Here is a 24,763-nt window from a genome sequence, read left to right on the forward strand (position 1 = left end):
ATAGTGGTAGATTTTAATAGGAGCACGCGGGTGTATATGTGCACGCGCTATCCGATGCGCACACATGTACGCCCAATTTTATAACTTGCGTGTTCAGACACACGCAAGTTATAAAATCAGGGGTCAGCGCACGCAACGGGGTGCACAATTGTGCGCCGAGTGACGCTACCTTCCCCCATTCCCTCCCAGGCTGCTCCTCTTAATGTGGATGGAGTTCCCTCCCCTATTAAGAGAAAATGGATTCTTCATGTACTTTGAGAAGGAACAGGCTCAAATGTATTTCACATATCTTCCTTAGGTCTTTGTTGGTTTTAATGCGCGCAGGTAAGCGGATTTTAAAACATGCTTGTGTGCAGGACATTCCCAGTTTTATCACTTACTCCACCAGTTTTATTACTTAGTCCACCAGTTTACCCATGTGTAAACTGAAAAAAAAAAAAAAGAACATGAATGGAAACTGGGAAGGGCACACAAACACAAACTCCATTTCTCAAAACGCACACTGCGTCCTCTCTTGTATACACACACACACACACACTCTCCCTTTTCCACAACCAAACCAACACACAGACAAACAAATTTCAGCTCTCTCGAACACACAAACACAAACAACCTTCTTCTCTGAAAACAAATAAAATCTCCATCTCGCACAACGAACCACTTGAATTGGCTCAGATCAGTGCAGACATCATATATATCATAGTCGAAGAGACATGAATCAGCAAGCTGAATATCAACCTGTTCTAAGCACAGATGCTTTCAACCATAGATCACTATGCAGGCAGTGATATCGTAATTCTTGGGTAGAACAGCATGCAGCCAAGCTGCACATTTTACTTTCCGAAATTAATGCCTGCCCAAAGGCTGGCGTTAATTTCTGCTGGCACCGGGAAACTGTACAGAAAAGCAGAAAAAAATGCTTTTCTGTACACCCTCCGACTTAATATCATAGCGATAAAAATTCGGAGGCCCCAAAATTTTAAAAAAATCAAAACCCGCGGGTCAGAAGATGGACACTCAATTTAGCCGGCATCCGTTTTCCAAACCCGTGGCTGTCAGCGGGCTTGAGAACCGACACCGGAAAAATTGAGCGTCGGCTGTCAAACCCGCTGACAGCCGATGCTCCTGCCAAAAAGGAGGCGCTAGGGACGCACTAGTGTCCCTAGTGCCTCTTTTTACCGTGGGTCCTAATTTGCATCTTCTTCCCCCCTGAATCGCACGCACAGGAGAGCCATAATTCTTGCCTCTATCACACACAAAAACAAAGTCTAACTCTTTTATATATATATATATATATATATATATATATATATAGCATCCCTACATCACTCACATTTTGAAAATTTACAGTCGGTGTAAAGAATACGTGCTTGGTCCTAGGGCAATAACATGTCAGAATGTGCATTAAATGATTTCAATGTACTGCCTCAAGCTGAAGGCACTTCTCCTTTAGCATGGTTCCCACTGGAGAGAATGGAAGCTAATGTTCTTTCATATTGTACAGTATTTCCTTTCCAAATAATGTAAGGGGAAGAAAAGTACCCCAAGTGTTGATTTATATTATTCATAGTAGCATGGAATTTATTTAATGTTTAGGTAGTTGGCAGGTACTTGTGACTTGGATTGGCCAATGTTGGAAACAGGATGCTGGGCTTGATGGACCTTTGGTCTGACTCAGTATGGCAACTTCTTATGTTCTTATACTCTTACAACTGCTTGAGCTGTTCTGGTGGAAATTTCATATGTATGTTTTAATAAGAGATGGATGTCGTACAATTTAAAAAAAAATTCTCTGTGAGTGTGTTATAGATATTAGTGTACTGGAAAAAAGAATAGGAAGCAGATCAAGTATTAGCTGGGGCTGACTAGATAATAGCAGTGGGCAGGATAGAGTTATAAACAGACAGAGTTGTCAGTAGAAGGAGGGACAGAGAGAGGGAGGGAGTAGAGAACATGTCCTTTGGACAGTGTTTCTCAAATGTTTTAGGTTGAGTCTTCAGAAATTCATGTAGAGATCATATATTCATTTGGTCCTTGATTCCTGGATGGAGTATGTTCCATAATTCTGGCATTGCTCCTGTTAAGGGATTTGGTTCTGATGTTTTGCTTTTTTTAATTGTAGTGTTTTGAGGGGTGGAATGGCTAGCTGTGGCTTGAACAGAGATATTTTTGTGAGAGGTATAGGTCAGTGGGTTACAAAGGTCACTTTCCCCAGCAACATAAAGCCTTTCCTACCTATTCCCATGCTGTGTCATGGGTGGATTTACACTGCATGGAGCTGCTTTTCACAGATCTATGCAAAATACCTACGTTCACCCCCATTGGCTTTCTGTACTGTTAGTAACTGCTTGGCATAATATATAGCTATTCTGTTAACAAAGGCTAGATTCCTGCTAGTGGAAATATGTAAAAGCAGAAAATAATGTGTGGCATTTACTTCTGTTTTTGCTTAGATGCAGCAGCTGGAGAGACAGGTTCTTGAAGCCGATCGTCGTGCAGAGAAAGCACATCAGCAGGTAAATGCAACCTTCAGTGGCAGCTTTACTTACTAGCTTTTGTGCACTTTTGCAAGCTCGTTTATTGAACTTAAAAAAAAAAAAAAAAAATATATATATATATATATAATATTATTCAGGTATTTCATAGCAAGTCTTTAGCTACACGTTATTTTTAATATTTTGGTATACTCAGGTCCCATGAAGAATTAAAGTTGACAATGATGACTTTCTTTTAGCATGGCTTATGGAGCACTTTATTTATTTATATATTTACTTATTTAAAGTTTTTGTAGACCTACAGTTCATTGTGGAATATCGCATCGGTTCCAGGTAACAATAAATTAGCAACAAACTTTACATTAAAATAGAGGTCACAGGAATAATAAAAGCAACGGGCTTTACATTAATAATTGAGGTTGAGAGAACAAAATTAGGAACGAGCTATCCATTAAAATAGGGGTCACGGGAACAAAAATATCAACGGCTTTACATTAAAATTGCAGGCAAGATTAAGTATCGAAACAGATGTGGAGAGAGAAAAGGAGGGAGGGATCCAGGATATTTTACAAAAGAAGGCGTTAGGGTCAAGATTAAGTAGTGAAACAGATGTAAGAGGGAATAAGAGAGGGGGAGGGTTTCCAGGATATTTATAGTAGAAGAGACGTTAGGGATATTTACATTAATTTGCGTAATGAACTGAGTAAAAGCAAAAGAGGGGATAAGAGTGAGGGGGGGGGGGTTCCAGGATAATTACAATGGAGGGGGTTAGGGTATTAACATTAGGTTACCTTACGAACTGAGTAACACCAAAAGTTATTTGGAAAGTGTTCAATGTAGTATAGACGGCACAGCAATGCAATGTCTCAAGAGGTCAAAAAGGGGTCTAAAAGAATGTGAGAGGTTGTTGCGTAGAGTCAGGTGAAGGCCTGATCTTTAAGATTTGCACATAGAGCCAGTGTAACCCTTATTGTGAATTACCACTCTGTCACACTAAAAAAGTCCCTTTAAGTGTGCTGTACTAGCCAGGGGTGGTGGTTGCACTAGGCGAACTAGGCAGCCACCTAGAGTGCCAAAGGTTTGTGGGTGGCTGCCTGGTACTTTCACCAGCCTGCACAAATGTGGAAATAGTACTCCGACTGTTCCTGGTGGCAGGACCGTGGGAATTGTACTTCCTTCTTCCCTCCTGCAGGGACTGGAAGAGAAAGTATGTCATGGGCCCAAGAAAGAGGTTGCTTCTTCTGTCTGAACGTTCCAGGGAGAGTGAGACTATATGTGTGAGAGAGCATGTTAAAAGGAAAGCATGTATGTGTATATATTTGTGAGAGAGAGCATGGGAAGTAGTGTGTGTGTGTGTGTGTATGTGAGAGTATGTGTAGGAGAGAGCAGGTGAAAGAGAGCATATGTGTGTGGTTGTGTGAGCATCTGGGAGAGAGAGATCATGTGTTTGTGTAAGACCATGTGTGAGTAAGCAATTGTGTGTGAGTTGGAGTGTGCATGTGTGAAAAAGAGGAGAAAGTTTGTGCAACCTCTGCCCCCCACTAATCCACGACAATCTCAGGATGACTGAAAAACAAATGTTCCCAGGTATGGAAGGCAGAGGATTTTAACAAATTTTTTATTAGTTCTAATTATTGGGAGTTAATTTGATGTGTTTGCAGGCCCGGCATGACTGGGTGTGCATACTGTCCATTTGCACGGAGCAGCACACCTGGGGGGGGCAATGGCAGCAGGAAAGACCGCAGGGCCGCCAGCAGAGCTCAACCCTCTAGTAGCCGAAAATGAGGAGAGGCTGCGGTGTTCCCTCTAAGTTGCACAAGTGTGTACACAGCTTCCCCCCTCCTCCCATCAGTGCAGGAAGGCTACTGGGGCTGAGGTGGAGCTCATCCCACTATGACCTGAAGTGAAGAGGAAGCCATGTGTGTCTGAGAACCTGTGTGCCTCTGCCTGTGTATGTGTATGTGTGTCTGTCTGTGTGAGAGCTTGTGTGTGTGTGTGTGTGTGTGTGTGTGTGTGTCTATCTTTGTCTGTGTCTGTGTGAGAGCTTGTGTGAACTGGACTTGGTGGTGCATGGGAAAGAGAGGTATATGGTTACCAGAGATTTACATAAAGCTGGTATGTAATCTAACTAGCAAGATCCAGGCCAGCAAGATCTGAGTGAGAAGTGAGTCAACCTTGAGTCCCTTCCACTTCATATTAGTATAGGATAGACCCAACAGATGACCCACCAGTTTCCTTCTGGTGCTTTGAGCTTCTAGCTTGATCTGAACTATTCTTTATTTGCAACTAGCCAGGATATTGCCTCAATTTTTATAACCAGTGGAAGTAGCCCAGCCATTGCGGTGATGGTCCTTGGCCAGGAGCCACAGACCAAGATTCCTTCCCACCCCTTCCCCTAACCTTCCCCCCTCCCCCCCAGCTGATATAAATCTGCTGTTAGACTGCGGAGTAGCAATCTGTTATTAATGGCTCCTAAAGAAGGAGGAGTCAGCAATCTTGTAGTGTCTCAGATATCGTCTTGCTAAGGAGTAGCAATCTGTAATGAATCTGATATAGTTGTGGGTAGATCCCTGGGCCGGTGGCAGATGACCACGCCTCCGGGAGGATATCCCGAGAGGGACCACTGGCTAGGCTTGAGTATGGAGACAGACACACAGTTCTTTTATTAAACAGGTTTTTGAAACCACCAGAGGTGGCATTTGTGAGCTAATATGCCCGGCAGGGCTGTAGTCCCTCAGGTACTGGAACAGCGATCCAGGATGACTGAGCTGTTGAGAAACTGTAGAAAGTGAGTAGGCAAAGTAGGCAGAGTTCATGAACAGAACTAGATGACAAAACTCACATAAGGTCTCAAGGATGCTCAGGAGCTGGAAAGGTTTAGGCCCTCGAGGAGCAAGTACCTGGTTCCAGGGAAAGCTCTGAGAGAGCGATGGTAACTCACAATTGTTTGTAGCAGCGATAGCTTCCAAACAGTAGAGAATCTTCAGAGTGTCCAGGAACATGGGCCCTCGAGGAGCGAGTACCGGTTCCTATCTGTAATCTGAAAGTAAAGAAAAGAGTGAGGCCCCCGAGGAGTGGGTACCTCTGGTAAGTCCGAGGAGGCAGAGTAGTTTGGGAGGTGTAGCTGAAGCAATCCCCTTGCTAACTCAGTTAGATAGTGAAATAGAGACCTTTAAATATTGGAAGCGGATGACGTCATCTCAGGGGGACGCTCCTGAGGTTCGCGCTCTTGCTGGTACTTCAATCAGAGCGCGCGCGCGTGCGTGCGTGCCCTAGGTCTTCAGGCAACATGGCGGATCTGCAACGTTGAGCCGGTCCGGGGACACCAGAGGGAGATGGCATGGTGACGCCGCGGCAGCCAGCTGTCCATCAGACCCGGAGGGAGTCACCACAGAGGTAAAGAGGGCGGAGTGAGGATGTCAAGCAGCGACGGTCACAACAGTACTCCCCTTCAAAGGGCGATCTCCTCTTCGGGTATCAGGTTTAGGTTTAGAAGGATGCGCGAGGTGGATCTGATGAAACATCTCTTTGTCCAAGATATTGGTCTGAGGCTCCCAAGAGATTAAATCGGGGCCGAAGCCTTCCCAAATCAGAAGGTATTCAAAAGTCTTGCCTCTGTTACGAACATCCAGAATCTCTTTAATCTTGATTTCTAAGTCATCTTCTGCATTGATGACAGGTGGATCTTGAGATTTGGAAGAATCTTGCAGAGTGTTATTGATGATATCAGCAATAATAGATTGAGCTGCTGTGGTCGTCACTGAAGGTTTCAGTGGAAGTGGTGATGTTAGGATACGTCCAAGACCCACTTCTAAAGATGACTCTCCAGTAGTAGTTGCTGGATGAGAGAAGAAGTAGAATTCAGCAGTAATAAGTAGCTGCTATGGACGTCACTGAGGCTTCAGCGGAAGTGGCGATGTTGGGGTACGTCCAAGATCCACTTCTAGAGATCGTGGCATTACCAGCGGAAACAGACTAGCTGGTTGCCAGAGATATCTTCTTCGGATCAATATGTGCTGTGGCTCATCAGACACATCCTCCGAATGGATGGATCATGACAGATATCTCTAAGTTTATAATCCGTGAATGCGGATAGGTATTGAACGCCTTTGAGCCAAGGTGAACGTAGAAGGCGCTATGAATATCAGCAGCCATGAGTTGAACTGCCGTGGACATCACTGAGATCTTCAGGAGAAGTGGCGATGTAAAGGAACATCCAAAGCCCACTTCAAGTTGTGATTCAATAATGGATCTTCAAATTTGACGAAGGGACTCCTCAGGTCTTCCACTAGCTGTCTGAGAATAAGGTTGCCTCCTGCCCCTGAGTCCATCAGGACAGGAGTCTGAACCGTAGCTGGTTCGCAGATCACGGAGACTGGAAGAGAGGGCGGAGGAGAAAATGCAGTATGGCCCAAGAACAGTCCTCCCGCGGGACTTAGACCCGTCCATTTCCCGGACGAATGGGGCATATAGAGACATCATGGCCGGGCTGACTACAGTACATGCACAGGCAGCGTTTCTTCCGAAATCTTCTCTCCTTGGAGGTCAAGTGTCCATGACCAAGTTGCCTCTGTTCATCTTTATCAGCAGCAGAAGTTACTGGAACCATTCGAGGTGTAGTGGTAGTACTAGCCTGTTTCAACCCAAGTAACACCTTGGGCCGGAGTTCCTTAACCTTGTCTCGGAGCCGGTGATCAGTCCGAGTGGCCAAGGCTATTAATTCGTCTAGCAAGTCAGGTGTCTGGCGAGCAGCCAGCTCGTCCTTTAAGCAGGTATCTAGGCCTCTGCAAAAGAAAATCTTGAGACATTTGGGGTCCCAGCGAAGTTCCGCTGCAAGAGTCTTGAATTCTATGGCGAATTCAGCCAGTGATCTGTTGCCTTGCTTCAAGTACACCAAAGCAAAACCGGCAACAGAAATACGAGCAGGGTCATCAAACACGGATTTAAACAAGTCCATAAATCCTTCTATTTCCTGCAAAATAGGGTCCTTCTGTTCCTACAAGGTAGATGCCCACGACAGGGCTCTTCCATCCAAGAATGACAGGATGTAGGTTGTCTTTGAAAGAGCCGTGGGAAATAAAGTTGGCTGTAAGGTGAAGTGCATGCAGCACTGGTTCAGAAAGCCTCGGGTCTTCTGGATTTCTCCGGAAAAGCAGATAGGAGCCGCCAGTGGTACAGCAGTCTTTAAATTTACCTTCTGTAACTGACCTTCTTGGTTAGAAGCTGTGCCTTGTATCTTCTGTGTGTGTAGCTGATGAAATGCTGCAGTAAGTTTTCTTCAAAGTTTCTTGCTGCTCTGAGATGCGTTGGGCCAGGCCCGATATAGCCTGCAAGGCAGAGAGATGTGCCGGATCCATGAAGTTAACAACATCCCATAGTTTAAGCCTGATCCACTGGAGTTAACAACATCCCATAGTTTAAGCCTGATCCACTGGAGTTAACAACATCCCATAGTTTTAAGCCGGATCCACTGGAGTTAACAACATCCCATAGTTTTAAGCCGGATCCACTGGAGTTAGCAATCTGATATAAATCTGCTGTTAGACTGCGGAGTAGCAATCTGTTATTAATGGCTCCTAAAGAAGGAGGAGTCAGCAATCTTGTAGTGTCTCAGATATCGTCTTGCTAAGGAGTAGCAATCTGTAATGAATCTGATATAGTTGTGGGTGGATCCCTGGGCCGGTGGCAAATGACCACACCCCCGGGAGGATATCCCGAGAGGGACCACCGGCTAGGCTTGAGTATGAAGACAGACACACATTAGTTCTTTTCTTAAACAGGTTTTTGAAACCAACAGAGAACATAAGAACATAAGAAATTGCCATGCTGGGTCAGACCAAGGGTCCATCAAGCCCAGCATCCTGTTTCCAACAGAGGCCAAAACCAGGCCACAAGAACCTGACAATTACCCAAACACTAAGAAGAACCCATGCTACTGATGCAATTAATAGCAGTGGCTATTCCCTAAGTATAATTGATTAATAGCCATTAATGGACTTGTCCTCCAAGAACTTATCCAAACCTTTTTTGAACCCAGCTACACTAACTGCACTAACCACCTCCTCTGGCAACAAATTCCAGAGCTTTATTGTGCGTTGAGTGAAAAAGAATTTTCTCCGATTAGTCTTAAATGTGTTACTTGCTAACTTCATGGAATGCCCCCTAGACCTTCTATTATTTGAAAGTGTAAATAACCGAGTCACATCTACTCGTTCAAGACCTCTCATGATTTTAAAGACCTCTATCATATCCCCCCTCAGCCGTCTCTTCTCCAAGCTGAACAGCCCTAACTTCTTCAGCCTTTCCTCATAGGGGAGCTGTTCCATCCCCTTTATCATTTTGGTTGCCCTTCTCTGTACCTTCTCCATCGCAACTATATCTTTTTTGAGATGCAGCGTCCAGAATTGTACACAGTATTGAAGATGTGGTCTCACCATGGAGCAATACAGAGGCATTATGACATTTTCTGTTCTATTAACCATACCCTTCCTAATAATTCCTAACATTCTATTTGCTTTTTTGACTGCTGCAGCACACTGAGCCGACGATTTTAAAGTATTATCCACTATGATGCCTAGATCTTTTTCCTGGTGGTAGCTCCTAATATGGAACCTAACATCGTGTAACTACAGCAAGGGTTATTTTTCCTTATATGCAACACCTTGCACTTGTCCACATTAAATTTCATCTGCCATTTGGATGCCCAATCTTCCAATCTTGCAAGGTCCTCCTGTAATGTTTCACAGTCTGCTTGTGATTTAACTACTCTGAAAAATTTTGTATCATCCGCAAATTTGATAACCTCACTCGTCGTATTCCTTTGCAGATCATTTATATATATATTGAAAAGCACTGGTCCAAGTACAGATCCCTGAGGCAGTAGTGAGCTAATATGGCCGGCAGGGCTGTAGTCCCTCAGGTACTGAATAGGGGAAGGGAGGGGAAGGTGGGGGGACGCGGAAGGAAGGTTCCCTCCGAGGCCGCTCTGATTTCGGAGCGGCCTCGGAGGGAACAGAGGCAGGGTGCGTGGCTCGGCGCGCGCAGGCTGTCGATTTTGCGCAGCCTTGCGCGCGCCGACCCCGGATTTTATAAGATATGCACGCGTACTTATTTAAGATCTACCTCTTTGTGTTTTAAATTCCTGGAATCTGACTAGAACAGGACCTGGTAATAGGCAGACTAAAAATGAATGTAAATAATTAAATGTCTTATCATACAAAAATTAAAGAGAAGTATGTGGAGGTCCACAAAAGTTTTTGAGGTTGAAAAGGGAACCCCTGCTTTAGTAGATTCACAGCGTGATTGGCATGGAGAACCTCCATTTAGATGGACATCTTCTCACTTCTCAATACCCGGAGTACAATTTTTATCTCAGATTAGTAATTTATATAAATATAACCCCCATATCGGATGCCATTCAGCAGCAGTTACAAATATCCTTTCTCTTTTTGGAGGAAGTGCTGTGCTTCCATGCTGGCTTCTATGCAGGGATGTGCTTAATGTTCAAATTCTTATTGTTGAGTTTTGTTTTTTTATGGAACGCTCAAGCTAGATGGATAAGTTATCTTCCCCTGAGGGGGCATAAATCCGCAGCAGATCTCAATCTGCCAGATTTTAGATTTTACAGAGTGGCGTGTCAGCTGTGTTTTGGATGGGGATGGTTTCTAGGTGAATTTAAATTTTGTACTCCCAATTTGATGGTCTCTGTAGTTCAACTACTTTCACTCTGGCCGCAGTGCCTCCCCATTCCCACCCCCCAACAAAAATTTAATTCCGGCTATGTCAGTTGCGGGCTCTCTTGTTCTCAGCAGGAGTTTCTCACGTCCATATGGGAGAGTACAGGAGAAGACTGTTTCAAGAAGCGGGGAGACCCATCCCCACCTTCCCAGTTTGTGGGACATTTGGCATCCACGGAGTCACTAAAGACACCTTAACAGTGGAGATCCAAAATCATTTTGACAACTTTTTACAGAATGCCAGATTACAGCCGTTCAGCAAGAGGATAATGTATTCTGAGCCCAGCCTTATTTTACAGTAATATACATAGAACGTTTAAAAATATTTTATTTTCCCAAAAGATTAATGAGAATGGAAATGATTCAAAATGAAGAAATGGTTGAAGCCTCTAGTGTAGGTATATCTGCTTTCGTGGAGGAATCAATAGATATTATTAATAACAGATCCACACTTTGTTTCATTTCTGTGTGAACAAGACAAAGATAATGTATTCCAAAACTTTCTTAGAAAGCAAGAAACTCTTATTTTGCGGACAGAAAATACAAATCTTCCCTGACGTTTCGAGAGCCACACAAGCTGGTCGGAGACACTTTTTGTCTCTAAAAGAGCGGACAGTGGCTCAGGGAGCTTCTTTTTTTTTTTTTTTTTAAATTTCCCTGTTTTTGTTGTTTGAACTTTCAGAGGAAGAAGTTTAGATTTTCTAATCCTTTACATTTAGAGACTTTCTTATCTGATAAGAACCCAGCTCGAATAACAGAGAATGACGACCAGTAAAGTGATATTTAATCCTCTCACCTCAATAGTTTTTATTGGGTATGTATGTATATACCTATTTGGTAGATACAATGGTTTAGTATCCATAATATATCGGGCTTGTGTGTCTATCAGTGCTCGCGGAAGTTCCGCAGCCCGCCGATAGGTGGCGCTATAATGGCTCAAACAAGCCGTACAGCGGCCATGTGACAACACAAGGAGAGCGGCCATCGTGGGACAGGCAGAAGACAGGCAGAAGATAGCAGAGGATATCCTGGCATGCCACGAACGGAGCGTGTGCTGCGGGACGCGTTCAGTTCATGGCATGTCGGGGTCTCCGCTGCTATTTTCTGCTCAAGGCGAAAATGGAAGGTCCCCGTGTGCCACAACCGGTGCGCCGGGCCTTCATCTTCACAATGGCGCGGGTCCCACGGCATGCTGGTGAGAGAGAATGTGTGTCGGGGAGGGTGAGAGAGAGCAGGAGGTGTGAGAGAAAGCATGGGGGGGATGCCGGTGAGAGAGAATGTGTGTTTGAGAGAGTGGGGGTGACAGAGAGCATGGTTGGTGAGAGGGGGGTGGGGAGGGTGTGAGAGAGAGCATGGGAGGTAAGAGAGGGTGGGTGGGGGGATGCTTGAGTGTGGGTTTCAGAGAGAGGGAGCCTATATGAGGGGAGGGGGATGCCAGTGAGAGAGAATATCTGTGTGAGAGAGGAAAGGGGGTGTGGGGGAGTGTGAGAGACAGCTTGGTTGGTAAGAGGGGGAGTGCGTGAGATGCTTGAGTGTAGGTTTCAGATAGGGAGCCTATATGAGGGGATGTGTGTGTGTGTGCCAGAGAGTGAGGGAGCCTGTATGAGGGTGTGTGTATGTGGAAGGGACACACTTACAGTGAATTTCTAGGGAAATTCTGCTCAAAACGAGAGCAGATGTGCCAATAAAAAGGCTCGCCGCCCAGGCATAGAACGGGTAGAGTTGCTAGTATACTATATTCCTTATTACGCCCCCTGATTATGGGATATAAATGCAGAATAAGTTAATTATGGTAAAGTATTACCTTTATGTTTATTGATGCATGTTATTTCCTCTGTTTATAAAGAGAAATGTAATTTCACTGGAAAACTTAATAAAGAGAAAATTATAAAAAAGAAAAAAATATATATGTATATTTTAACTGCATTTTCCAGGAATTTCTAAAATGTGTAATTCTCTGCAAAAGCAAACAAATCTATAGAGATTGCAGAGATTTGTCACAAACCTCATAATGATCGGTGATGGACACCTTCTGTTTGTACTTGAGACAGAACTTGAAGTCACTGGCCTGTTTCCTGGATATAGTAAGGAAAACTGGCAAGGTGAAATCAAATGAAGACATTTTCCTTTTCTCAAAGATAACAGAAGAAATGAAAAATTTTGACCTGGTCACGCGGATGAAAAAAATTGCAGGCTGCATCAGCAGGACAACAGAGAGGGGCGGATTTTCAAAGGGTTACGCGCCATTATTATGCACGTAACCCCGAAAACCCACTCCTGTGTGCGCCGAGCTCGGCGACGCGTGCAAGCCCCAGGACGCACGTATGTCCCGGGGCTTTGAAAAAGGGGCGGGAAGGGGGCGGGGGTGGGGCGGTGCGGGGGCAGGTGCGAGGTCAGAGCCTCCAGGCACAGCGCGTGCATGTTATAAAATCGGGCGTAGATTTTAAAATCTGGCCCAAAGAGCCTAAAGGAAAAAAAACAAAAAAGTTTTTCAAGCTTTTCAGGGTTGCTGAAGGAAAAAATGTTTCCAAGTGCAGTCATGTGACCCATGTGTGTGACTCGGTGAACTGCTGGTCTTCAAAAAACCAGCATTATAGAAAGGAGAGGGCCAAACAGTAAGGAAAGAGAGCAGGGATAAAGGAGTTGAAATGAGGTAGAGGAATAGAAAGGAATGAGTGGAGAAGTGGGGGTAGAAAGTGTAAGTGTGCATGACGTTTGAGGGTATTGACTTTAGTGAAACTGTGTGCCTGCAGAATCTTGCTAGGTAGATTCACTCTTGCCAGAAAAAGGAGACTATGCATTCATTATTATCTTTCTTGTGGGGTGAGAACAAGTGTTGGAGCCTGAATATCTTCAGATACTCTATTCTCAGGGAGGTTTGTTGGTTATCCCTTCTTTGAAGGAGGCCTATTTGCTGGCCCCATGGAAGAGGATTTTTAGATTTATTGGCCCTAAATAGTGAAATGGCCCGCCCCTAGGTTGGAGGATGTGCCAAGATTATTTGAAGTTCCAAAAAGATGCAGATGCATGACATCTTAGGAAAAACGTTTCCTGAACATTTTAGTTTTTTATCCAAAGGCGATCATGTATATAGTTATGTTGCACCTTGCTCAAAGATTTTCAGTATTGAATGTGTAATAAATATGAATAAATAATTTCGTGTCTCTGGAATTCTGAAGAATTTAATTTAGTCTGGGTACATTTATCGATTTTTGTCAAAGGATGTGGGGGGCAGCTGCCTGTTGCTACCGTCTGCAGCGTGGACTGTACACGTCCTTTGGGGCCACCTCCCTTCTCTCGCAGTCTACTTTCTGCCAGTTTAGATCAAGAAGTTAAATGTTTCAGTGATTTTAATATTTGTAGTATAATATATACTTTTCAACTATGTAATGGAGAAGGATTTGATGGGAGCATAAGTCAACTGATGATGTGCTCAGCACATCTGGTTTCAATAGCAAATATATGCCAAGATGTTTAATGATGTAATGCATGTAATAAATGTTCTGTAGTACTGAATGGTTGTGTTGTGTGTGGCTTCCAGCTGCTGCAGCTTGTTCCCAATCAACATATACTGTACTGCATGCTTATGAAAAAATATACCATAGACAAATATTTTAAGGATATCTTACAGTATTATTTAAAATAATGTATTAATCTAACCTCAGACGTTTTAATCATCTTGGAAAATTTCAGTTTAAACATAACAAAATCTTCAACCACTTTTTCAAGGAAATTTAATTTGTCTTTTGTGGTTGTAACAAGCGATTTACTGCCAGAATATAGAAATCAGAAAGAACCCAAGCATCTTAATGTTGTTTCATTGAAAAAAGACAATAAATGCATTTAGTATATAAACTTGGCACTAAAATATAAATTAGTGCAAAGTTGGATTCTGGAATCTGCATGAAAATACATAGAAATATGAGACCTAATGCCAGATGTACTAAACCTTTTCCTTGATAGACACAAAGAGATCCATATTCAAAGGATGTCCAACTTAGGAGCCATCCTAGACAATCGTCTCAACCTCAAAACATTCATTAACAAAACCACCAAAGATTGCTTCTACAAATTACATATCCTGAAAAGAATAAAACCGCTGTTTCACACTCAGGACTTCAGAACAATCTTGCAAGCAATAATCTTTTCCAAACTAGATTATTGCAACTCATTACTATTAGGCCTCCCAGCTTCTTACACCAAACCTTTACAAATGGTTCAGAACTCTGCAGCCAGAGTCCTTACAAATTCCAGGAAAATTGACCACATTTCACCTATTCTCAAAAACCTCCATTGGCTTCCGATCCACTATAGAATCATGTACAAAACCATTAACATCATTTACAAAACTATCAACCAACACACGCAACTCGACCTACAAATACCACTTAAAAAATTCACCTCCGCCAGGCCTATCAGGGAACACTACAAAGAGTCACTCCAAATTCCAAAGGCCAAAACCTACCAACATAAATCCTTGAGTCTCAGAGCCTTCTCATCAGCAGGTCCAGCTCTCTGGAACTCGATCCCACCTGATTTGAGACAAGAGCCATGCTCTTTAACATTTAGGAAAAGTCTAAAAACTTGGCTTTTCAAAAAAGCATTTCCAAGCCTTGAATAAAACCTCCTCTCACTAGCACTAACTCGTATGCAATAATGGAATGTAAACACGAATCAACCAACCTCAAACCCTCTCTCACTAATTCCTGCTGAATATTTATCATACTATTACCATTCACAACTGTGTCATATTTATTCATTTGATTACCTATGTACCGTTTCATAGTCTTATTTTTTCACTTGCTATTCTAATGTATCAATAGGCTGAAATGTAAATATTGTGCTGTTCAATTTCTCCCCTTCCATCCCAAGTTTATTTTCCTTGTTTTTTGTAACTTTCCCTCTCCCTTTTTCTGATTCACTGTATTTAAAGTTCAAGGTTCTTATTGAAAATATTGTTTTTTACGTTACGTTATGCTTTACACTCCTTGTTATTTGTAAACCGGGTTGATGTGATGCCTATCATGAAACTCGGTATAACAAAAACAATAAATAAATAAATAAATAAATATGCAAAAAAGAGGCAGTCTAGGGCCCTTGCAAAACAGGGCTAAGAGTTATGTAATTTGCTATTTATAAGAGACTTAAGGGAGTACATTAGGCAACTTATTTTCCTAATTTTACACCTGCTAATTATCTTGCGCAGTTGATAGCAGACTCAACGCACAATTAAACTCTGGAATTTGTTGCCAGAGGATGTGGTTAGTACAGTTAGGGGTAGATTTTAAAACCCCTGTGCGCGTAAATCCGGGAGGATTTACGCGTGCAGGGCACTCGCGCGCCGGCGTGCCTATTTTGCATAGGCCGCCGGTGCGCGCAAAGCCCCGGGACGCGCGTAAGTCCCGGGGCTTCCTAAAAGGGGCGGGAGGGGGCGTGTCTGGGGGGGAAGGATCTGAATATGTAAACCTTGGAAGAGAGGAGGTGCAGAGGAGAAATGATACAGACCTTCAGATACATAAAAGGTTATACTAATGCATGAACTTCAAACCTTTTCTGTTGGAAAGAAAATAGAATTAGCGGTCACAAAATGAAACTCCAGGGGGGCGACTCAGGAAATATTTCTTCTCGGAGGATGGTGGATGCCTGGAATGCCCTTATGGAGGAGGTGGTGGAGATGAAAACAGTCAAAGAATTCAAAGGGGTATGGAATCTCTAAAGGCTATAGGACGTAAATGAGAAAAGCATGCAAGGGGGTAACTTGCTGGTGTGGCAGTCATTACCCTTAGCAGAAGGCATGGAGATTACTACCGTTAACCAATATGCCTTAATGATTTTAAATACTGTTCCGCTGCTTTGGGAGTATCAAAGAACTTGATCCCGGACTCCGTCCACACCTTGAGCCTCGCTGGGTAGAGGATCGCGAAGCGGATTTGCCGATTAACCAGATTTGTACATACTGGCGCGAACGCCCGACTCAACTGTGCCACATTGTTGGAGAAGTTCTGGAAAATGAGCAGTCGTTTCCCCTCATAGCTTAATTCCTTCTTTTTGTGTACGCTTGCAGAATCTGTACTTTATGGGAGTAGTTTAAAATTTTTGCCACAACTACTCTGGGTGATTTCCTTTCCTGTTGTTTTATCCCGATCCGATGTGCGCGCTCCACTTTTAGCTGGCCCATGAGGTCAGGTAGGCCCAGTTCGTTCGGCAGTCATGATTCCAGGAGCTGAGGTAAGCTATAGTTCTGTATGTGCTCTTCGAGACCCACGAAGCATAGATTAGCCTGGCGCGACCGGTTTTCCAAATCATCGATTTTGGCTTCTTGTGCAACTATCAGTTTCTCCAGGTTTATCACTTTCCCTTGTAGTGCGATCGTGTCATCTTCTACTACATGTATCCGGCCCTCCACTACATCCATTCATGTATTATAGTCCGCCAGTGAGTTTCTAACCTCTGCTATTTGTGACAATAATTTGTCAAATCGGGGGGTCAGTGCTGCCACCACTGCCGAGGTAATAGATGCCGTATTCACCTAATTTCGTGCATTTTCAGGGCTAGCTGGTATGACGGCGGCCATCTTGGCGTCAGGTTTAGCAGCTTTATCCATGTCTTTGCGCGGTGGGCAGGTAGACATGCCATCCCAACCCGACTACTTTTAGACAATTTATCTGGTGCTTTTGATCAGCTTTTGATCAAGAACTCTCATAGCAATTTTTACCAAGAACTGCCACATTGGGACAACTTTGCAGGGGAGAGGCACCCGGAGCGCGAGGTAGAGACATCCTCACCGCTCACTGCATCACATGATCTCTCTCGCCTTAATGCCTTTAATGCAACTGCAAAATAAATAATAAACACAATAGTATAAGAATAATCTCAAATATACATATGTGAAATCTCACTCACACTCCAAAAGTGAATTTTGTGAATGACTATGATACAGCATTGGGTGGACACACATAGATATGTGCTTCCAATTCCCATTGATGTGCTAATTTTTTGTAATCATCAGTCATTCATAATAGTGTTTGTGTTCATTTTTTTGAAACACTTTTGCTGCTTTTAAAATTCAAAGATTCCCTTAGCAATTTAAAGAATTTGCACTTATCTGAGTGCTGAAACAACCTTCTTCTTTGCTCGACATTGCAATGTTTAAGAAGGAAAACTCCCTTCCTTCTTCAGGGGTTGTGCAGATTACACTAATAATTTGATTTGGAACAGGCCCGGCGTGATCGGGTGTGCATACCTTGCATTTGCATGGGGTGGCACACCCGGGGGGTGGGGGGTGCAGTGGCGGCAACAGAAGAGGTGCAGGGCCGCCAGTAGAGCCAAATCCGCTGGCAGTCCAGTAGCTCAAGAGGAAGAGAGGCATGCGCGCACACACATTATGTGTCTGAGGGAGAGAGAGAGTATGTATGAGAGCCTGGGCGTGTATATCAGATAGGGAGTGTGTGAGAGAATCAATGGTTTAATATGTGTGTGTGTGTGTGCATGTGAGAGATAGGGCCACACAAACTTTTTCTTCTCTCTCCCCAAATCCACAAAAATCTCAGGGTGACTGGAAATCAAAAAATCCCATGTATGGAAAGCAGGACAATTTTAAATCCTTATTAGTTTTAATTATTGGGTGTAATTTGGTGTTTTTGCTGTTTTGACATATTTTATTTTGGGGAGGAAATATTATAACATTTTTTAATTATTGGATTTTTTTGAAATATTGTATTTTTGTTTGGGAAATTTGGGATATTCTATTCATTAACTGGTCTGAAATATTTATTCTTTTTATGATTATGATTTTACTTTTATTATGTTTTAAATGTCTTGACTTTATTATTTAATGTTTTATGAAGAATGGTTATATTTTTGTTTTCCATTGTTGCTCTGCATATAGAGGCTGGCTTGTTGTGGGTTCCAGTTCAATTCTTCATCACATTTCTGTTTATAGTTTCTGGACTCTTTGGGGCAGATTTTTAATCCTACGCGTGCGGGGTACATTTGTGCGCGCTACCCGGCGGGCACAAATGTACACCCGATTTTATAACATTCGCTTGCTGCCATGTGCATGTTATAAAATCTGGGGTCAGCGCGCGCAAGGGGGTGCACACTTGCACCCCCTTGCGCGCCGAAATCAGAGCGGCTTGGAGGGAACTTTTCTTTCGCTCTCCCTCACCTTCCCCTCCCTTCCCTTCCCCTATGTAACCCACCCCCCAGCTCTACCTAAATCCCCCCACCTTATTTTATTTTTTACGCCTGCCTCTTGCAGGTGTAACTTGCGCGCGCCGGCCAGCTGCCGTGCCGGAGGACTCGGGACCGCCCCCGGACCGCCCCCAGATCGGCACCACGCCCACGACCCCGCCCTCTTCCCGTCCCTTTTTCAAAGCCCCGGGACATACGCGCGTCCCGGGGCTTGTGCGCGCCGGCGAGCCTATGTAAAATAGGCTCGGCGTGCGCAGGGGCAGCTTTTCGACCCCTTTATTCTGTATTTGGTCAGGGTCTGTCTATGTTTATTTTATTTATTTAAAGCTTTTTTATACCGGCATTCATGATACAATCACATCATGCTGGTTTACAGGAAACAGGGGGAGTGATAACTTTGAACAATAAACAGGCGTTGAGAGGCAAAGAAGTAAGTTACAATAAAACAGGGGAAGTTGGAACTAGGAGAAGAAGAAGGGTAGAAGGAATAATTTAGGCAGTAACAATGAGAGGAATACATTATTTACATAGTGTTTGCATATGTGACTGAGGTGACCTATTTTACTGGCATGTAGTTTCTGTATAGGGATCTATAGCAGCCTGGCTTGTTCTTTTTTTCCAATAGGAAGTGTATTGGTGTTCTAGGGCCTGGTGTAATATTTATAGTGTTGCCTTTTCATAGATAAGGTTGCTACTGTTTGAGTGCTTGTACTTAGGATTGTTTTGGTATGGGAGGTTTACCATATTGTAATGATAATTACGTTTATTCATGGCTTTCTGAGGTGCTATTATAAATTCCATAGAAGTTTCAAGTGTCTTTTTTGCAGAGATTTCTGGTTGGCACCACAGCAGTGCATGTAAATATAATATATATGTTGTAAGTGATATTTTGCCTCAGAAGACTGTACTTGTGAATGTTCTTTCTCATGTAAAATTTGTTACAAGTGCATAATTAAATTTTGTGTGGCTATAGAGGGTGTGGGAGTGCGGGGGGTGGTGTGTGTGCAAGGCTGTAAGGTTTCCTTAGGGTATGTGGAGGAGTGGATGGGTGTCAGTTTTTAAAAATAAAGATTTCTGGAGGGAGCTGGGCTTTATTTGACTGGACTGGGATAAAGACTGAATGAATTGTGGGGAGGGTGAGGGGGGCAGCGCAGTAATCATTCGCACAGGGCAGCAACAAAGCTAGCTCCGGCCCTGAGTGGGAATCCCGGTTTTGTTGGAAAAATGTCATAGGATTCAAACGCAGCAGCGTGGGTGTTATCTGCTGCGTTCTTTGCCCTGCCTTCTTCAGGAGGTGCAGGGGAGATATGATACAGCCCTTCAGATACCTAAAAGGGTTTTAATGATGCACGAACTTCAAACCTTTTCTGCTGGAAAGAAAACAATAGGACCAGGGGTCACGAAATGAAACTCCAGGGGGGGACGGGCAAAGAAGAAGGTTGTTGAAAACATCTTGGATTCCAGACACACTGGTGCTTTCCCTGTGGGCAACCACTATGTTGCCAGCTGTTTCAGCACTCAGATAAGTGCAAATTCTTTACATTTCTAAGGAAATCTTTGAATTTTAAAAGCAGCAAAAATGTTTCAAAAAAATGCACACATACTATTTACGACTGACTGATGCTTACAAAAAGTTAGCACGTCGATGGGAACTGGAAGCACATATCTGTGAGTGCCCACCCAATGCTGTATGATAGTCATTTAATGCAATTGCAACATTGTGTTATGGAAAGTAGTGGAACCTTGGTCAGTGACCGCTTACCTTGTTTCTCAGAGGCACGGAAGATATTCGGGAGTCAGATAACTGACAGAGGAGTTCCTAGACGGTCCAGGTCAGGGCAGGCAGCAGACAACAGATCCCGGGACAGTCCAGGTCAGGGCAGGCAGCAGATAACAATCCAGTGAGACAGTCCAGGTCAGGGCAGGCAGCAGACAACAAATCCAGCGACGTGATCCAAGTCAGGGCAGGCAACAGACAACAAATCCAGCGACGTGATCCAAGTCAGGGCAGGCAGCAGACAACAACAATCCAGAAAGACAGTCCAGGTCAGGGCAGGCAGCAGACAACAAATCCAGCGACATAATCCAAGTCAGGGCAGGCAGCAGACAACAACAATCCGATAAGCAATCCGAGTCAGGCAGGAACAAGGAGCCAAAAATGCAGCAAGCAGCAAACCCAACACTACTTGTGGCCAAAGCAAGAGGGGAAGGAACTTTCTTACTGTGCCCCAGTATCAGTGAGAGTTAGTACCTTGGAGAAAAGAATTGCAAAATGTGTTGTGTGCTTTTTAAGACAATTTATGGAACAATCTCTAATCAATGTTAATCCACTCTCTGCCAGACACCACTGGCAGAGAGTGGTGTCTGGCAGAGAGTGGATTAACATTAACAACCAATCAGATTTTCAAGATATCCATACTGAGCATGCATGGGATAAATTTGCATGCATTAGAGACCCAGTATATGCACATTTATGCAATGTATATTCATCCTGGATATCCTGAAACCCAGGATATCCAGGATGTGAGTTCCAGTGCTCATTTGACTGTGTATGGGCCCAATGCAATAAGGCACATGGTAAAACTGTGAACTGACATTCAGTGCGCAATTTTTTTAAACTGCCCGGTAAAAGAAAATCTTAACCCATTCTGTCCCAAATATTTTTAAGAGGCTGTCCTCTAAATAGGACACTGGGACATAATGGATGAACTCCCAATGCAGGAAGCACATGGTATGTTAATGCATTTGGAGTTAAAAATGTGCCAACCCAAGTTAAAATGTGCGTTCAGCCTTTTTTTTTTATAGTCTGAGTGTACATTTGAACTCGGAAGGGAGTGGGAGGAGTTTATGCACACACAAGCTTTCCATTGTCTGTCATTTTCCTCCAAAATATAAAGAACTTCCATGCTCACTCCCCCTCATGCCACCACGGCCTCAGTCCTGAGCATAAAAGATGATTTGCGAGCTAGGAGAAGTGGCGGCCGCAGCTGCCCGAGGAGGAGTGCTCACGGAGGTTATTTTTATACTGCTTCCTTTGCCCTGAGGGGGATAGAAGTCTTCAGCTGCCCAAGTCATTGGACCTGTGGCGGGGGCAAGGCCAGCTCCCTCTGCTGGCCAAACCCCCTGCCTGGGGATGGAGCAAGATCCAGCCTTCGCTTCTGGAGTGGCAGGAAAAGAAGACACTAGGGCAGGGGAAAAGGTGCCTTCTCCTCCCTTTCAAGCGCAGATAACATGCTTTGTGCGCTTTCTGGCATATAACCGATGACTTATGCGCAGAAAAAATGTTTTCTGCGCATAAAATCCTGACTTCAGATACCAGCACCGGAACTCCAGCTTCTGCCCATTGACTAACATCAGCCCTGAAAACTTTACTCCACCTCTGATTAAGAGTTGTTTCCAGACCTAAGAAAACGTAAGATAAGCCAGCCCACCTTATTATAATGGCCCCTATCTGAGCAAACTCTTAGAAGTTTCTAAATGGTTCTGTGTTTAATTCATCTCTAGGTGCAGGTTATGGAAGAGAAGTTAAAAGCAGCCAACATTCAAACCAGTGAGTCGGAGACCAGGTTGTATAAGAGATGTCAAGATCTAGAGACTCTGGGACAGGAGAAAGATGACACCATCCACAATCTGGAGCAAGAACTGGAGGAGCAGGTCAGCCTAAAGTTGGTTACCATAAGATTCAGTATCCTTTTTTGTTCATTGCAAGCCTAGTGAGGAACAAACAATGGAAGGTAACCCATCACAATGAGATTCCCCTGTCCCTGTATCTGGACAGCTTAGAAGGATAGGAAAATTAGTTCTTACCTGTTAATTTTAGTTCCTGTAGTAACAAGGATCAGTCCAGACTGCTGGGTTATGCCTCCCTTCCAGCAGATGGAGTCAGAGAGAAAACTGAAAAGCACCACCCATATAATCCAGGGTGCCACCTGCAATCCCTCAGTATTATCGATATCAAAGCAGAATGAACTTGTGATATATAAAATTTTCGTGTAATATAAAAACCAGCTAATACGCTTTTGCAACCAGTGACTAAATCAAGTTAAAACTAAACTTGTTCTATTGAGAACTGGAACAGTAACCCCTAAGAATAACACAATAGTCGTTAGAAAAAATCTGTGAAGAAAAAATTCATAAAAGGCTGACTGGACTCTCCTGCGTGCGGGCGGGCGTCTGGATTGATCCTTGGTACTACAGGAACGAAAATTAACAAGTAAGAACTAATTTTCCTTTTCCTGTATGTACCAGGATCAGTCCAGACTGCTGGGATGTACCCAAGCTATCCTAAATGGGGTGGGACCTGGAGAGTCCCGCACGAAGAACACTAACTCCAAAGGAATCCTCTCTGGGATCCCTAACATCCAGCCGGTAATGTTTAGCAAAAGTGTGCAACGATTTCCACGTAGCCGCCCGACAAATCTCTTGTGGCGATACGCACTGATTCTCCGCCCATGAAGCTGCCTGAGACCGCAGAGAATGCGCCTTAAGGCCCTCCGGCACTGGGCGTCCGCAACCTATGTAGGCAGAAGCAATCGCGTCCTTCAACCATCGTGCGATAGTAGTCTTAGAAGCCTGAGCCCCTCTCCTAGGCCCGCTCCACAAAACAAAAAGATGGTCCGAAAGACGAAAAGGATTAGTGACCTCCAAGTAGCGTAACAGGACCCTACGGACATCCAACCGCCGTAAATCCTTATCCGCGTCGGAAAAAGCCGGTAACTCGACGGATTGATTGACATGAAACGCCGATACTACCTTAGGCAAGAAAGAAGGTACGGTGTGAATAGAGATACCGGAATCAGAAATACGCAGAAAAGGTTCTCGACAGGAGAGGGCTTGGAGCTCTGACACCCGCTGAGCCGAACAAATAGCTACAAGAAATACCGTCTTGAGCGTCAAATCTTTAAGCGTCGCTCGCTTCGAGGGCTCAAAGGGTGATCCACAAAGAGACCGGAGAACCAAGTTTAAACTCCAAGACGGGCAGACCGCCCTCACCGGTGGCTTCAAATGCTTGGCCCCCTTCAAGAACCTCACTACATCCGGGTGAGCCACAACGGAAATTCCATCAATTTTGCCACGGACACTGGCCAAGGCCGAGACCTGGACACGAAGCGAGCTGTAGGACAACCCTTTCTGCAATCCGGCTTGCAAAAAAGACAGTAGGTGGATGATAGTGGCTCAACGAGGGACAAGTTGCACCCCTGGCACCAGGCATCAAAAACTTTCCAAACTCGGACATAGGTAAGTGATGTGGAAGTCTTCCTGGCTCACAGAAGGGTAGAGACGACTGCATGTGAATAACCTTTGCGCCTTAACTTCCTTCTTTCATAAGCCAGGCCGCTAGACAAAAGCGATCCGCCTGTTCGAAAAATACTGGAACCTGACGTAGGAGGTTGGGCAGGTGACTGAAGCGCAGGGGGCCGTCCACTGCTAGGTTGACCAAGTCGGTGAACCATGGCCGTTGCGCCCACTCGGGCGCCACCAGGACCACTGGACCCCGGTGAGCTTCTATGCGACGTAGCACCTTTTCTATCAGAGGCCATGGAGGAAACACATAAAGAAGAATGTGTGGAGGCCAAGGGAGAACCAGAGCATCCACCCCTTCGGATCCGTAGTCTCACCGGCGACTGAAGAAGCGAGCCGCCTTGGCATTCTGATGAGTCATCATCAGGTCCAGGTGGGGGGTCCCCCACTGCGTCAATATCATGCCCATCGCTTCTTCCGACAGTTCCCATTCTCCGGGATCCAAGTGCTGCCGGCTGAGGAAGTCCGCCTGTACGTTGTCTACGCCGGCGATGTGAGACGCCGCAATCTGGTCGAGTTGGTGCTCCGCCCATCTCATCAGCCGGTCGGCCTCATCCGCCACGGGACGACTTCTGGTGCCTCCTTGCCTGTTTATGTAGGCCACCGCGGTGGCATTGTCGGACAGAACCCGTACCGCCTGGTTGCGCAACATTGGCAAGAAGTGTCATAGAGCTAGACGAACCACCCTGGTCTCCAAACTGTTGATGGATCACTGTGCTTGGGCCGGAGTCCAAAAACCTTGGGCTGACCTTGACTGGCACACTGCACCCCAACCAGACAGGCTGGCATCGGTCGTGACCACCGTCCATGGAGGACGCTCGAGACAAACTCCCTTCAACAGGTGGTCCGGATTCAGCCACCAGGCGAGGCTGGACCTGGCCGGTTCGAGAAGTGGTAAGGGGATCTGGTACTCCTCCGACCTGGGATCCCAACGTGAGAGCAGTGCCCTTTGCAATGGTCGTAAATGAGCGAAGGCCCAAGGAACTAGTTCCAGGGTAGATGCCATATATCCAAGAACCTGCAAATAGTCCCACACCA

General features: G+C 44.6%; 1 protein-coding gene across 4 annotated transcripts in view; it reads left to right on the plus strand.

Moving 5' to 3' along the window:
* PLEKHH2 (pleckstrin homology, MyTH4 and FERM domain containing H2) overlaps positions 1–24,763 on the plus strand; it is a 230,063-nt gene that overhangs the window by 43,881 nt on the left and 161,419 nt on the right. For all 4 annotated transcript variants that reach the window (XM_029593328.1, XM_029593325.1, XM_029593326.1 and 1 more), the window contains 2 exons: positions 2,454–2,516; positions 21,929–22,078. In XM_029593328.1, coding sequence (XP_029449188.1) covers positions 2,454–2,516; positions 21,929–22,078 — 213 coding nt within the window. The remainder of the gene's footprint in view (positions 1–2,453; positions 2,517–21,928; positions 22,079–24,763) is intronic.

Source organism: Rhinatrema bivittatum, chromosome 3, assembly GCF_901001135.1.
Source record: "Rhinatrema bivittatum chromosome 3, aRhiBiv1.1, whole genome shotgun sequence".
In the NCBI taxonomy this organism is placed as follows: Eukaryota; Metazoa; Chordata; class Amphibia; order Gymnophiona; family Rhinatrematidae; genus Rhinatrema; species Rhinatrema bivittatum.